General features: G+C 36.6%; 1 protein-coding gene across 1 annotated transcript in view; it reads right to left on the bottom strand.

Annotated features, from left to right (window-relative positions):
- Window positions 1-1492: 1492 nt before the first annotated feature.
- The window catches only part of CALM2 (calmodulin 2 (phosphorylase kinase, delta)), a 14575-nt gene continuing 880 nt past the window's right edge, over window positions 1493-15187 (bottom strand). The window contains exons 2-6 of the mRNA XM_004686224.2: window positions 10552-10582; window positions 3572-3715; window positions 3379-3485; window positions 2923-3058; window positions 1493-2218 (exon numbers count right to left, since the gene is read on the bottom strand). Coding sequence (XP_004686281.1) covers window positions 2190-2218; window positions 2923-3058; window positions 3379-3485; window positions 3572-3715; window positions 10552-10582 — 447 coding nt within the window. The 3' untranslated portion in view covers window positions 1493-2189. The remainder of the gene's footprint in view (window positions 2219-2922; window positions 3059-3378; window positions 3486-3571; window positions 3716-10551; window positions 10583-15187) is intronic.

Below are 15187 nucleotides of genomic sequence, written 5' to 3'. Positions count from 1 at the left end.
GTTTCCTATAAAATCAAATTCTTACTTTGTAAATTTTGTATTATAAAATTAGCAATTAAGACACACAAAAAGTATCCTCAATGTGTTTCCCCCTACTGAATTATCAACTTAAACTTCAAACTGTTTTAACTGGGAAAAATAATCAAAATTCACTGCCTAATTCTGTAGTTTTAGTGTCTTAACTGGCTCAAGCATGGCATCATCATAATTACAAAATTCACAAACAAGACTCAGTGTTTTGCCTTTATTATTGTAAAAATAAAGTTAGAACCCAACTGGGCAAATTATACATATTTTTTAAAATAACCAAGACTTGAATAATATTGACCCTTGAAACAGTATCTCCTTATTACTCGAGATTGTGCTTTAGTATTCAATTAGCCAGACACATGAATCTTGTCCCAGTAAATAACTATTTGGGTTTCCTTCTGATTAAATGCTTACATCTAATGGTCTTCCTATTTAACTGAGTAACATGCAAGTATCCTGTTAACTTCCCATGTCCTATTTAAAACATGTTTTTTTCCCTTCACTAACCATCTAGTTCTTTTATGTTCTGGTAAGCCTAATAACAGTGGCATTGAAATAGTCAAAGATAGAGAATAACATGCCAAAGGAATTGCCTCTTGGGAAATTAAAAACCTTGTGGCTAAAATAACCAGGTAACAACTCAATGTTTTAATCTTGGCTCTGGTTTGCTATGGAATCTTTCATTAAGTGTTTAAAAGGTAGTTAAAACAAAACAAAACCCTGATAACCACCTTTTGAATAGCTTAAATTATAGGGAAAGCAATGGTAGAACAAGCAAAAACTAAAACATGGTTTAGTTACTGCCAGTCTGTTCCTAAATACACCTTTTTGTGTAAAACATGTTGCAGATGGACAACACAACTAAAAACTCCTTTGCTTTGTGCTCAGAATTAAAACACACTGTGTGAACAATAGGAAGTAGAGGTAAAAATAACCTTCCCCTCGAGTTTTTTTTTTTTTTTCAACTCATTTAAAAAGTTATTGCACTACTGAAGTCATGGACTAATGGATGCCAAGGTTGAAAAATACATTACAGTATTTTACTACCCGTAAGCTGGCTCCCATGCTTACAAACACTTTAAAAAGACCTTTTAAAAACTTAGGGGCCCTCCCTGGTGGCACAAAGGGTTTGGGCGCAGCACTGCAGGCTTAGTGCTGCCGGTTCTGTGTGAGTTTGATCCCCACCTCAGAGGTGATCCACATGGCGCGGCAGACCTCTCCTGATCTGCCCACTGCTCCCCTCAGCAGTGTACTTCATCTCTCCACTTGCTCTGCCCCCCACTCTGACTCTGGGGAAGCCTCTCACAGTCCCGTCCCTGCATCCCTGGCTTGTACCCTATTTCTGTATAAATAAATAAATCTAAAAAAAAAAAAAAATTCAACTTAAACCTTTTGAAGTTCCCTAATGTAAAAATGAAACAATTTTGAATAGCAAAAAAAGGAAAAACTGCCTAAATTATATCAAGTGGAAACCACCTTCCATATATTATTCTCAAAATTATTTAGCCATTAAGTAAATGACTCAGATTCAGACCAACAGTTGGGTAAATTGTAATTTTTTTATTGGAAAACAAATATACAACTTGGAATGGATTTGAGGCAAATTGTGCCATAAGCAGATTTTCTTTAAGTGGCTAAAACAAAGTTTAAAAAGCAAGTAACAATAAAAGAAAATGTTTCTGGTACAGGACCAGCAGTACAAAAAAATAGTGTACGAGTACCTGGATAATACACCCGTTTTGCAATAGTGCAACTTTTAAGAACATATTGTTGACTGTCCATAGTCCACGCAGAGTTACAACTCCACACTTCAACAACAACATGCTGACAGTTCCTAAAGAAAACTACTTAAAAAAAAAGGCATAACCCAGATGTTCCCTCATTTGACCAACTCCATCTAAGTTTAGATGTGCAGAAGGGCTTAGATATATCCAGAGTAAGCCACATGCAACATGTTACTTGATCAATTTTCTAAAATAAGGTTTCAAGACAATGACAGTAAGATAAGGGAAGAAAACATGGAGGAATGAAGTCCTAATTACTATACATGCATATTTTTTTTTGACAGTAGGGGGAACCTTTTACAGATAAGTTACAAACAAAGAAAAGGCAAATAAACAATTTTGTACAAGAAATTTAACACATTCTGTACAATGTCTTCACTTTGCTGTCATCATTTGTACAAACTCTGGAAAAAAAAAAAAGTACACAGATGTTGAGTCAATGGCAAGAGAATGACACAACCAATCACATTAATTCAATCACTGAGCAGTCTGTCCACATTCCCCTTTCATTCTTCACAACTATCAGAAAGTACAGAGGGAAAAAGCAAGCTTGAAACTTCCAAAATTTAGGAATCATGAATAAAACAAATTAAAGCTTTAGATAAGCTATTATACATAAAAAGCATTTTAAATTTAGTATCATGTAATCCTTTTGAATTAAAACATATATAAACAATTTCCAGACTAAATCCAACTGGGGAAGAAGGATCCAACAGAGGAAGAGAGTCACCTGTAACTTCATTCTGGTATTTCCAAGTAAGTCTGAAGCTTTTCAAATTGTTCCAATTATACAATTACTGTTTTAGCATAGTTTGGCATACAGTGCTGCTCAAACTTTAATATGCGTAAGAAATTATACCTATGTGTGCTGCTAAAATACAGTGTTTTAGTACAGGGTGTAGGACCTGACAGTCAATAGTTTTTAAGATGTTGCCTAGTCTGCAGGTAACACACTGAACAACAAATGGTGTTTATAGTAAATGTACATGTTTTACTATCTTCATAGAGGGAGGAAAAAGATGAAAGGAAGTCACTTATTTTGACCTATCCAATAATAAGTACCTATAGCTTAAAGCGTAACAGATGTGGTGAGAGTGAAAAGACTTACCTTCATAGTTTACTTGACCATCACCATCAATATCTGCTTCCCTGATCATTTCATCAACCTCTTCATCTGTTAACTTCTCACCAAGATTTGTCATCACATGGCGAAGCTCTGCTGCACTAATATATCCATTGCCATCCTGGGAAAATATTTAGTAAAATGTCAGACTTCACATAATAAGTCTACTTTAGAAAGCCATACAAAGTAAAGAGAGATTCTACAAATAGTTAATCTATGAATCAAGTCACTAAAATGCAAGCAGGATGTCCTATATAAAATACTATTTCTTTAGTTCCAAGAAATAGTTCTTCTTTACAAGGAAACTAATGGGAGTATCCTTAAAATTTTTGATCTATTTGGTGAATCATTAGAAAAACTAGTCTTCAAAGAACAAGAGGTTCCAGTATCTTCATTGTTATCTTCAAAATAACTTAACAAATCCAGTCTGAGAACATTTACCTTATCAAACACACGGAATGCTTCTCTAATTTCTTCTTCACTATCTGTGTCTTTCATTTTTCTTGCCATCATTGTCAGAAATTCCGGGAAGTCAATTGTACCGTTACCTGAAATTGTTTAGTTGAAACATTACAGGAGAATTTGAATGTCACTGCAACTCCCACCCAACCCAGTCCCCTTATTAAAGACTGACCATCAGCATCTACTTCGTTAATCATGTCCTGTAACTCTGCTTCTGTGGGATTCTGCCCAAGTGACCGCATCACAGTTCCCAATTCCTTTGTTGTTATAGTTCCATCACCATCCTTGTCAAATAGTGAAAAGGCTTCTTTGAATTCTGTTTAAAAGACCACAACCCAAAAGCACAGGTTAATTAAACACATACAAACACACACACACACACACACAACTCATAAATGGAAATAACATCTGTAGTGGGATTTTGTTTCTTGAAAGGATTATTTAAAAGCTCTTCCATTGTATCAGTATGTTTGTATTATTCTAGAAAGGGAGACTTTCCATCTAAAATCTTACAGGGAACTGCAGTACCTAGAACAGATAAAAATCCGACTATTCTGGGCCCTCCCTGGTGGCGCAGTGGGTTAAAGCACAGCACTGAGAATCTAAAGCCGCTTCCACATGAGTTCAATTCCCGCCTGCCCTGGAGGTGACCACATGGCGTGGCAGACCTCTCCTGACCCGCCCGCTGCTCCCCTCAGCAGTGTACTTCGTCGATCTGCCTGTTCTGCTCCCCACTCTGTCTCTGGTGAAGCCTCTCACCGCCCCTGAGCCTCTGGCCTGTACCCCAGTTCTGTACGCACAAATAAAAAAAAATCATAAAAAAAAAAAAATCCGACTATTCTGGGTTGAAAAAGGAAACAAAGTTCCAGTGTTTGATTTATCTATATTGTGTTGAAGCTGCTTATGTGGAAGAGTGTTTGTGTTCAATTCAAAATTGAACTAAGATACTCAGAAAAGAAAAATAAGACTCACAGTACATATTTCTACAGAGCAACTATACGAATGTCTAGAGTAATCCTCAAAAATTACATTTACCTAACTACACACTACATTTTTAAAAATTTAAATTTCAGAACATGCAATAGGTTAGTTTCTTTTTCTAGAAGGGACTATCACTAAATAATTTAAGAGGCTGATTAAGACATGAATAGAAAATTTTAGCTACATAATTTAGACCATTCTACAGATCATACAATTTCAAACTTACAAATGCATAGAAAGATCTTTAAGATCTTATGAAATGTCACTTTCCATTCACTACTAGAAAAGTACATTTACTACACAAAAAGTTGTGGGAGCAACAGTCCAGAATACCTGGCCTCACCATTTATTTTACAGATAGAGATTAAATCTGGTGGTGCAAGATCAAATAAATAAGCCAAAAACAAAGCTGATACTTTCCCAGTAAGTTACTTTCTAAAAAAAATATTAGACAATCAGCAAGAAATACAACAGCAGTTTCCAAGTTCACAGGGGACCAGGCCATTAAGAGCCCCCAACATGCCTACATATATTTGAAAATGTATACCTGACACATACTTTAAAAATAGCGTATGCCTCATCTCTTACAGTCCAATAATATTTAGTCCATCTATCCCTGCTTTAATTCATGATGCAATTTCTACCCATCATTATTGCTTTTCTGAACTGAACTACTCTCTTCCACTGATTTTGTATCTTTATGTCTCAGTCTAAAAATTCTGTATGTTTTTGCCCTTTTTTCTTCCTCAAATTTAGACAGCACTACCACCCTTACCTATTTTGTCTCTCCTGTGTATCCACTATTAAAATCATTTTCAGCTCCAATTCATCATCTGAAAATGCCAAGTTCACCACTAAGAATCTAGTTACTATATATATATATATATATATACCAAAGATGTTGCTATATAGTTGCTATATACAACAAGGATGTATGGAGTCATGAAGAACTTCCAAAGTAGACTTTGGAAGTTGAATGCCTGAGTTAAAAAGCAAAATCCTAGCTCTGCTACTTACTGGTAATGTTAACCTTGAGTGAATCAACAATATTCTCACTTTTGTTAAGTGCAGAAAATATTTCAATTAAAAAATTAGTATGTGCAGAGAAGATATTATGTCCATCCCAAAAGTATGTACTTAATATTCCTAACTCTCAAACTTCTGGCTTTCACAGCAGTACTTCAAATTTCCTTCCTATCTTATTACACTCTCTGAGATGTAGATGTGATCAATTTTTTTTTTTAAGAAAATTTTTTTTTAAAGATTTATTTATTTGTGCATACAGAACTGGGGTACAGGCCAGAGGCTCAGGGGCGGCAAGAGGCTTCACCAGAGACAGAGTGGGGAACAGAACAGGCAGATCGACGAAGTACACTGCTGAGAGGAGCAGCGGGCGGGTCAGGAGAGGTCTGCCACGCCATGGTGGAGCTCCTCCAGGGCAGGCGGGGATCAAACTCATGCGGAAGCGGCTTTAGATTCTCAGTGCTATGCCTTAACCCTCTGCGCCACCAGGGAGGACCCAATGTGATCAATTTTTAAAATTAGTTTTTCTCTCCTTAGCCACTTCATCTATGCTCACTTAGAAGACTCCCTATCTTTGGTTTATACTCATCTCTTCCATTAACATAATGTCTTTATTTCTGACTACCTGTAAGACATCATCTGGGGTGTGACCTCAAGCATGACAATGAAAATAAATTCTCTACTTTCCCTCATCAGTCCTAGGAAGGGCAAACAAATGTCACTTTAAATTCTTTCCCCCTTGATATCTGCCAACAACTTCATTGAATTGTTATTTAAATACTATCTGATAAGTTTTTACATCTCTACATGTGTATTATGGCTCATGATCTCATCTACCCATGTGGATCACACCTCCACGGAGGGAATCTCATGCTGAAGTGGCTTTAGCTTCTCAGTGCTGTGCTTTATCCCGCTGCGCCACTGGGGAGGGCCCCATGATCCTATATTTTGCCTGAATTTTTCTTTTTCTTTTTAAACCTTTTTTTTTTTAAAGATTTATTTATTTATGTATATAGAACTGGCATACAGGCCAGAGGTGCAGGGATGGTGAGAGGATTCACCAGAGACAGATTGGGGAGCAATGGGGCATGTCAGGAGAGGTCTGCCATGCCATGTATCCATGGCACTGAAGTGGTTGCAGCTGCTTGTTGTAAGTACTGCGCTTTAAACCCGCTTTAAACCCAGAGAGGGTCCCTGCCTGGTTCTCCCAATGGCCTACTGGATTTTAAAAATCACACACACCAACTACTTGAGTCCATGCCTTTGTGATCACCATGTTACACTACTTTCCTCTACTTAAAATCTTTCAATTGAAGGTCTCCACATTATATACAAAAACTTGCAATTCTAACTAGCAATAATCTACCTCCTTAAATCATATACACTGACTTGTATATCACCTATTGCAACATGATAGGGCACTAACCCACACAGCACAGCTGACCTGTCTCACCCAATGCTCACTTCAACAATGTTATTCACTACATCTGCCTGTTCTGGTCCCCACTCTGTCTCTGATGAATCCCCTCAGCCCCTCCACCTGGATCTCTGGCCTATACCCCGGACTTCTTGTATACACAAATAAAAAACCTTAAAAAAAAAAAAAAAGTAAATTGGTCCTCCCTGATGATACGATGGGTTAGGACATAGCACTCACTGCAAGCTACCTGCAGCCACCTCAGAGCCCGTTCAATGCCCAGCCCCGGAAGTGATCCACATGGAGCAGCAGACCTCTCCTGTCTCACCCATTGCTCCCCGCAGCAGTGTACTTTATCTGCCTGTTCTGCTTCCCACTCTGTCTCTGGTGAAGCCTCTCACTGTCCCTGCACCTCTGGCCTCTACCCCAGTTCTGTATGTATAAATAAATATTTAAAACAAAAATTAAAAATTTACTTAAACTTCAGATAATTCCAATCATAGTATTAAAATATTAGTTTCAGTCTGTTTAAGTATTACTTATTATCACAGGAATTCACACCTGATAGAGCAGGTTATATATAAACTAATTTTAGGAAAATAGTGTACAGTACTAACCCCTGATCAAACCAATGACCAAAAAAAAGTTACAAATCCTACAAATTACATAATTTAATAAAGACATTTTCATTATACTCAGATTACCCCCAACTGCCAGGATATAAAAATATACAAACTATCAGGACTTGAAAATATAGACCCTACCACCTAACAATGTAGGCCACAAGAAAATTCAGAAAATTTTATGTATTTGCTTAACATTCTCAATTAGAGTAATGAGCTAATGGTTGTCATTTAACACCAATATTACATACAGAAACTCCCAATTCTAACTCGCAATGATCATTTTTTTGGCAATGGCTGTGATTGGTAAGACATATCTAAAGAGGTGTGAAGCTACCTCCCTAAATCATATACACTGTTGTATATCAATGTTAATCTCAAAAAATTATTTATATGCATGATTTAATTAAAAGCCAAATTCTAGAAGATGTTTATGTATTCCAAATTCCAAGAAATGTTAACATCTACTCATAAAATATTTGCTGGAATAGGTGAAAAAAAAGGAAAATATTTTATCTATGCTATAACTATTGACACAAGAACAGAAATATTCTAAAGGTTTATTTCAAATTTGTATTTTGAGACTAAAGGGCCAGAACTGTCAAAAACTCCCTGAGATAAACTCAAAAGTACAATTTAGCATGTCTAAGCAGTAATTTCTTGGAATGACTTGAAACAAACCTAAATACTTGGTGATAAAACAGGTCGTCAATCTAACAGGACAATTATATTCTGCATAACTAAATAGGACCTCTTCAAGTCCATTTAGCAATACCTAAGCTGAAACTTTTAGTAAAGTCACATTATTACTCAGGGAGCCTTTTTTAGTTACATACATTTGTAATTTTATTAAAATGGGTTATACCATGAAAACAATAAAAATCAAATGCCTGTTTACAAACTTTTATTCTTATTTCTGTATGAACATTTTTTTAAACAAATATCCTGACAGAGGACCTTGAAAGTTTAATGAGGGCTTAAGGCACAAGTTTCTTAAAAAGAGAAAAATTCTTCTGTTTTTTCCTATTAATCTTATCTATAAATGTCAAACGGAAACAACTAATAACAACATGGAATCATAAAATTGCATTGTTTGTAATTGTCACCCTAGGGCTATTCTGGATTGCTCTTTTAAAGCCTAGGTAATGTAAACAATTCTAGTAATTTCACCTACACAAAAGCATACTTTTTTTAGACCAACTTACTTGCTGTTAGAATTTCTAAACACATCTAAAGTAATGACTATGAAGATAAAAACAGCTTTAGAAGTACCCAAGTAATCAATGTTGCTATCTATATAAGTATTCTTGTTAACACTTTTTCTTTTGCAAGAAATTTGCCTTCACCTCAAAGGCAGACACTGAATTATACCAAAATTTGGAGAAATTCTGGAGAAGACAAAATAATTCTTAGGGGTAGGGCCAAGTTCTTTTTGTTACACCCTCTCTGAAAATAAAATTTATACATTCAAGTAGTATTTATTCAACCCTTACTATAAGGGGGGCACTGGAGATACAAAAGGAACCAAAATCCAGATCTCAGTTTTTTATTTTATTAACATAAAACTTTGGCTCCTCTTCCCGAAAGGTTAACCAAAGCCTGGGGGCTAAGGATCAGCTTTAAAACACAGGAAAAGGTAAGGAAGAAACCTACAACAGACCCCTGCCCTTTGAAATTTTAATTACATAATGGAAAGTCAATGAAAAAACATTTATCTTAAAGACAATGTGTTTCAATGAACCACAAGATTTTTTATAATAATACTACAAAAAATCATGTTAATTGAACCTCTTATAATTTAAAGAGTTGTCTGAGTTTGGGAAGGTGGTAACAAGCAGAGACTGGTTCCTTAAGTAATACATTTTCTACACTAAAATGAATATGCTATTTGTAGCAGGAATACTGAAAACTAGGAATACTGAACACAGAAAAATGCAGAGTAAAATTTGAAATATTAGATAGTCCAAGTCAGTTCCTGAAGGAGGCATGACAAACTATTTCAGAGAAACTTGCATTGATACATTTAACATAGTATAAATGACATTACCCTATCAGTAATATTTGTCTCTTTCAAATCTGTTAATCTATGGGATATAAGGAGAGTTGCTTTAAATAGGCTATCTATATAGTCAATCCAAATGGGCTTCTCCAGTATTTAAAAAAAATTCTCACAAACTTTCAAACAACCTGCTTACCATGAAAATTGCGGCAGTTAAAACTGCCTGGGGGGGTGGGGGGTAGGGAGTGGGGTGTGTGTGTGTGGAGGTGTTCCCTGGTGACACAAAGGGTTAAGACTCAGCGCTATCAAGCTATCAGCAGCCACTGCAACATGAGTTGGTCCCCAGGAGGAGAGCAGAGCTAACCCATGTAGTATAGATCTCTCTGGTCTGGCCCTGTTGCTTCCCTCAGCAATATATTTCAGTAGATCTGCCTGTTCTGCTTCCCACTCTGTCTCTTGTGTATCCTCTCAACACTACAATTAGGGAAGGAAAAAAAACCCTTTAGCAAATTTCCGGGTTTTGATGTTAACCAGACAACTCAAAGTATTAGAATGATATAAAGTAATGTTTAATATTATAACAATGACATCAGAATTTATCAACTATATATTCCCAATGCAAACCAAAGGAAACAAGAATTAAGAAAACTCATTCCAATAGGTGTCACTGCTTTCATCTTAAAATTCAAATTACTACATCTGTAACATACAACATTGACTTTTCACCAGAAAAATTAAATTCTAAGACTAAAATACTAGCTACTTAAAGGGTAAACTCCAACATTCATTTTCTGATACTTCATTTCAAGTTACTTAAGAGTTACTACCTGGTCCTCTTAATGAAGACTGACCTGGAGTTGTAGTTTAGTATTAGCCGGAATTCATGTTTTAGACTAGTAACATATTCTTTAATAAAAAACTACCACGTTCCACAGCTTAAAAACACAGGTCTTAATTACAATTAGACCCACACATCTTTCGCAGGAGGCAAGTATACTTCTCACTTGCTATCATGTACTATACATATTAAAGTTCTTTCATACAAGTAGCTTGATTTAAGTCTTTTATAATAAAATCCAACAGATAGAATCTAGCAAAGTATTTCTCACCTGCAATCTGCTCTTCAGTCAGTTGGTCAGCCTGTAAAGTTTAAAGAAAGAAATCCTGATCAGCAATTACAGAAACGGGTTTTAAAACCTTCAAAGTTTATGTTGTACCACACAGTTCAACATTCTTTAGTAACAGCAACAAACACAGATGGGTAGAAAATGTACACATCTGGTTTACTTTCAAAGCTAAGCTGTCTTTTGACCCTAAATTTGAGATGTGAAAATATCTCAGGTACATTTGAAAGTCTATAAATTCTATGCAAATTTAGAAAACAGACATACAAAATTGGGGAACAGGTGGAAAGCAAATCTAAGCACACTGAAAAGTTTATTTGGAGTTTTCTTCTAAAGCAAGGATTCCTTAGAACATAGACATTTGCTTCCTTTTTCAAAGTTAGATACCTAAATTTGAACTTACCTCCTCCTCTAGCAAATTCAAACCATAATCTGAACTCTCCACGGAACAAAAAAATAATGTGCAAGGACTAAGTTTTAAATTACCCTAACAAATGGTTAATTATGTGAACACTGAAGTGACTTTTTAAACCTAAAAAACAAACAAACAAACAAAACGTCCATCCTTTAAGCTGGTTGGGTCAACATGCAAATTACTATTTTTTAATTCCTCACCTACCAGACAACTGCAGAAGCCAGGGTTCTGAACTTTAACTACATTATTTATCATATATTAAATATGGTTACTCATTTTCTCTGCATTTCTGAAATCCTTAAGGATTTATGACCTAAGGTTTGTGATATTTGCACATGGAAGAGCTACTTGTCTCTGTTTTAAACACCCCCCCCCACAAAAGCTTGTGCTAAAATTAATTATTTAATCTTTACAATAGCCCTACATATCTTACAGTAGAGTATAGTGTCTCAAGTTAAATTCGAGGGAGTAGGAGCATTAGTCACTAATAGAGTCAGGTTTGAACACTAAGGTAACACATATATCTAAAGCCTTTAAGTTTTAATTTTGACACTCAATACATACAGATTATCAAGGCTCCTTATTGTGTGGCCTTCACTACTTATTAGCACTATACATACTCATGAGGAAACAGCTTATGTGGTACAGGGAAACACTGCCAAGAAAGAGCCTCTTATCTACTATTCCTATCCATGTGGAGTAGAACATATTATGATTAATTCATTCATTAACTAGTATGAAAAGAATAACCTGCCTGGTTATTGTTAAACAACCCTAGACCAGTAACATCGTGATATAGGAAAGCATCACTTGTCTACATGGGAGACAATTTGAGAAAACCCAAAAATCAGTGTATTTTTCCCCGCTTAACACTTTTGATTTAACCTCAAAGTAACCTAATTTGTTTCTATTTTTTAAAAAATTGTACCAATAATAGATGCATGGTAATTTAATTGTAGTGCCAACAGTTAACTTCAAAATGTGTAAAATTTCAAATGTGTAAGTAAGTTTATAATTTTTTTTAAAAGTCTGCATTTACCATAACAAATCCCAATCCTTCACCAAGTATTTGATATAAAATCAACCATTTTCCAGGAATAATATTTAAAACCCAACTAAATCCTTTTTAAGTAACTGATGTTTACACTTGTCAGAGGCTATAGAGAGGATTTACTTCTAGTCTGCAGGACCTTCTATCATTTTCCAAGGAAAAAGAATATGGAATGATGGGGTGAATGCATGTTTTGAGTCATCTCAGCTCTGCCAATAGTGGTGTGACCTTGAACTTGTTACTCAACATATATAACACAGTATTAACACCTACTTTACAGAGTTACTAAGCAGAGTTAAGTGAAAAGCTATGTATAGGGCTGGCCCAAGAATTCAGTGATGATTATTACTTTATATAAACCAACAATCAAAGGACCTACAATACTAAATGCTAACCTAATTAATGTAGCTTAATTTCCTACAGAAAGGACACATAAATGACACTATCAAGCCCTTGACAACATATGGCTTTCCTTGTCAACTTTTTGAGTTAAGATGAGAAAATATTTCCACAAACTGAAACCACAGGTGCAGCCTAGGGACAGAAGTGGCAGATAAGATCAGTTTAAGATGAAAATGTTAAGCTGAATGTGTGGAAGGCACTCCAATATGTGTGAAAGCTAAAGGAATGATACCTATGTGGGAGAAGGGAAACAGGAGAGTGTGTTCTTTCAATATGAAGGTGAGGGAAGGATTTGGGGAAAACTCATTTTTATGAGCAGACAAGGGCTTGAGAAAGAACAAGAACATTAGTTTAAAAAGAAAACCTTGATATTACCCAAATCTGCTTTAAGTCAATATGTAATGGCCTCAGTCTTGTCAAGCTCCCTACTTTCAGATAAATCCAACTGATCACAAATGAGCTATGCACACTTAGAAGCCTAAGAATTACTCACATGGCCTAAAAACTCTGGATTTTGCTTGAATATTTCAAGAAATGTCTTTTTTTTCTTCCATTTGCTACTTATCAGAGTTCAAGATTTTTAAATAAACTTTACTAGCTATATTAAAATAAAACCTACTAAAAGAATTAACGCTCAGCATTTTAATTTGTAAGCCTCTCCAAATACACACAAATAAATCTAGTCTTATTTCTAAAGAGAGTGCCATTTTTCTTAGAGGAACTAGAAGAATTATACTTTTGGGAAAACTCAGGCTCATTAGCATGTGTGTTTATCTCAGTAAAGTGAAGAATAATCCACTAGAGAGATGACTAGCTCTTACTCCTTTATTTTTACAATTGATATTATTCTTTCTATTTATCCTAAGTGTAGGCTCAGGTTCTACCTCAGAATTTGGAAATTGGGGTAGAAGTAAACTAAAACTTGCACTAAGGAGAAACACAGGTAATGTGTAAACATTGGAAAACACTAGACTACATGTGTCAACTGAAGAATAGGCATGGACCTAGTAAGCATTTTCTACGAGACATTTGCAAGTAGGAAGAGATACTACTGGAGCTTATTTAGTGAAAAAAAATCTGAAATCCTTAATCTGAATAAATGTATAAACCCCACAGGCTTGAAATGGAACACAAACTTCTACCTTCATGCATTCCTGTTTCTTTCAAGTGCTACTTAAATACAAAGGCTTGGTAAGTAAACTTTTCCCCCTACAATTTCAAAAATATTTGTTTTACCTCTATCAAATGCAATCTCTAAAATATCTCTGTAGTGTTAAAAGATACCCTGATTCTGACACAAATGCACTTACTAAATCACACAGCATCCTGGACCTAAAGAGAAACAATTAGAACATATTCATCTTGATTTTAGGGGAATCGAGACCACTAAATGATTTCCTCAAGATACAGATTATTTAGACCCAAGTGACAAAGTCCTCCACCTCTTCACAATTTTTACTTATCATCTGGTCTTGATTTTATTCTTTATTCTTTAACATGAAGAAAGCCTCATATTAAATGAGTAGATTTTATAGAACCCTCAGGACAATTTCCAAATTAATGATTGTCAATTTGACAAACTGAAAACTCCCAAAGCACATCAGCATAGATGTACAGTTAACTACAAAAAAAGCTTACTAAGGCCCTGAAAAGTCACGGGAGTAGAAACTATTTGCATCACCAAGAAAATCTATTCGAGTTCTTGACTCAATTATCCTTTAAATTTTTAAAATGTCTTCCCACAACTTAAATGTTGATTACATGTCCATAATGTACACCCGGCATTACCTAATAAAGAGCAAATTCAACCAGCATAGTCAAATTTAAAATGAAACAAATCTAAAACATCAAGCTGGAACACCAACATAAACGAACATTGGTTTTATCCAAAGTGAACTCCTCTCCCCACACCCATTCAAGCTGGAGGTTTCAGTTGGCAGGGATTCCCAGCTCCTGTTTAAGATGTCACCTTGCTCCTGGACACACCCATCGCCATAACCACTTGGCAGAAGGAGCCACGAAATTAAATATTGCACATTACCGCCCTGGTTAGGTTTAGATATATTCTTTTAAAACCAAAAGTTCTTGTTTCAAGCAACAGGAAAAGAAATGCCTTTGAACCCCCAGCCCTCGGAAACCGCTTGCCACTACTGTGTACGATGGCCATTACGGTACAAATGAACTAGGCGCACGTTAGGGTGACCTGGCAATCGCAACGGAAATGCGCCTCGTTTTCCAGGGGTGGGAGCGGGGCCAGGCCGTGCGCGGCATTGGTTCTGCAACATCAGGAGTGCACGCGGCCCTTTTCCAAAGGTCCTTTCCACTAGGCACGGGAGGGTTTGACCGGGAGGGTTTGACCGACTTTCGGACCAGCAGTCCCACCGCCCCCGTGCGGGCTGCCGTCAGGTACTTAGGAAACGAAACGCCTCCCCAAGCTGAGCTGGGGCCGGGTTTTCTCTAACCAGATACGTACAGGAGGATGTGCCCGACCTCGGGTGCGAAGCTCGACTCCTTCGACGACAAAGGCACTTTCAAAACTGTTCCTCTGTCAGTGCCCGGCCTGGAAAAAGCCTCCAGGACCGCGAAGGAGCAGAAAGACAGGGCTTCGCCGAGCTTCCTCCTGGCCCCCGGAGGGGGCTGGGAAACAGTCGAGGTCACCCTCCCCCACCCATCCCCAAACGGCCGGCTCCGCAGAGCCCCCGGGGCACCGGAGAGCTCCGCAGCCCCGCAGGTGCCAGCGCAGCAGCTGGGGC

Source organism: Condylura cristata, unplaced genomic scaffold (genome assembly GCF_000260355.1).
Source record: "Condylura cristata isolate star-nosed mole 26May11 unplaced genomic scaffold, ConCri1.0 scaffold00020, whole genome shotgun sequence".
Taxonomy (NCBI): Eukaryota; Metazoa; Chordata; class Mammalia; order Eulipotyphla; family Talpidae; genus Condylura; species Condylura cristata.
The sequence above is the reverse complement of the archived record's forward strand: the minus strand, read 5'-3'. Positions and strand labels throughout refer to the sequence as shown.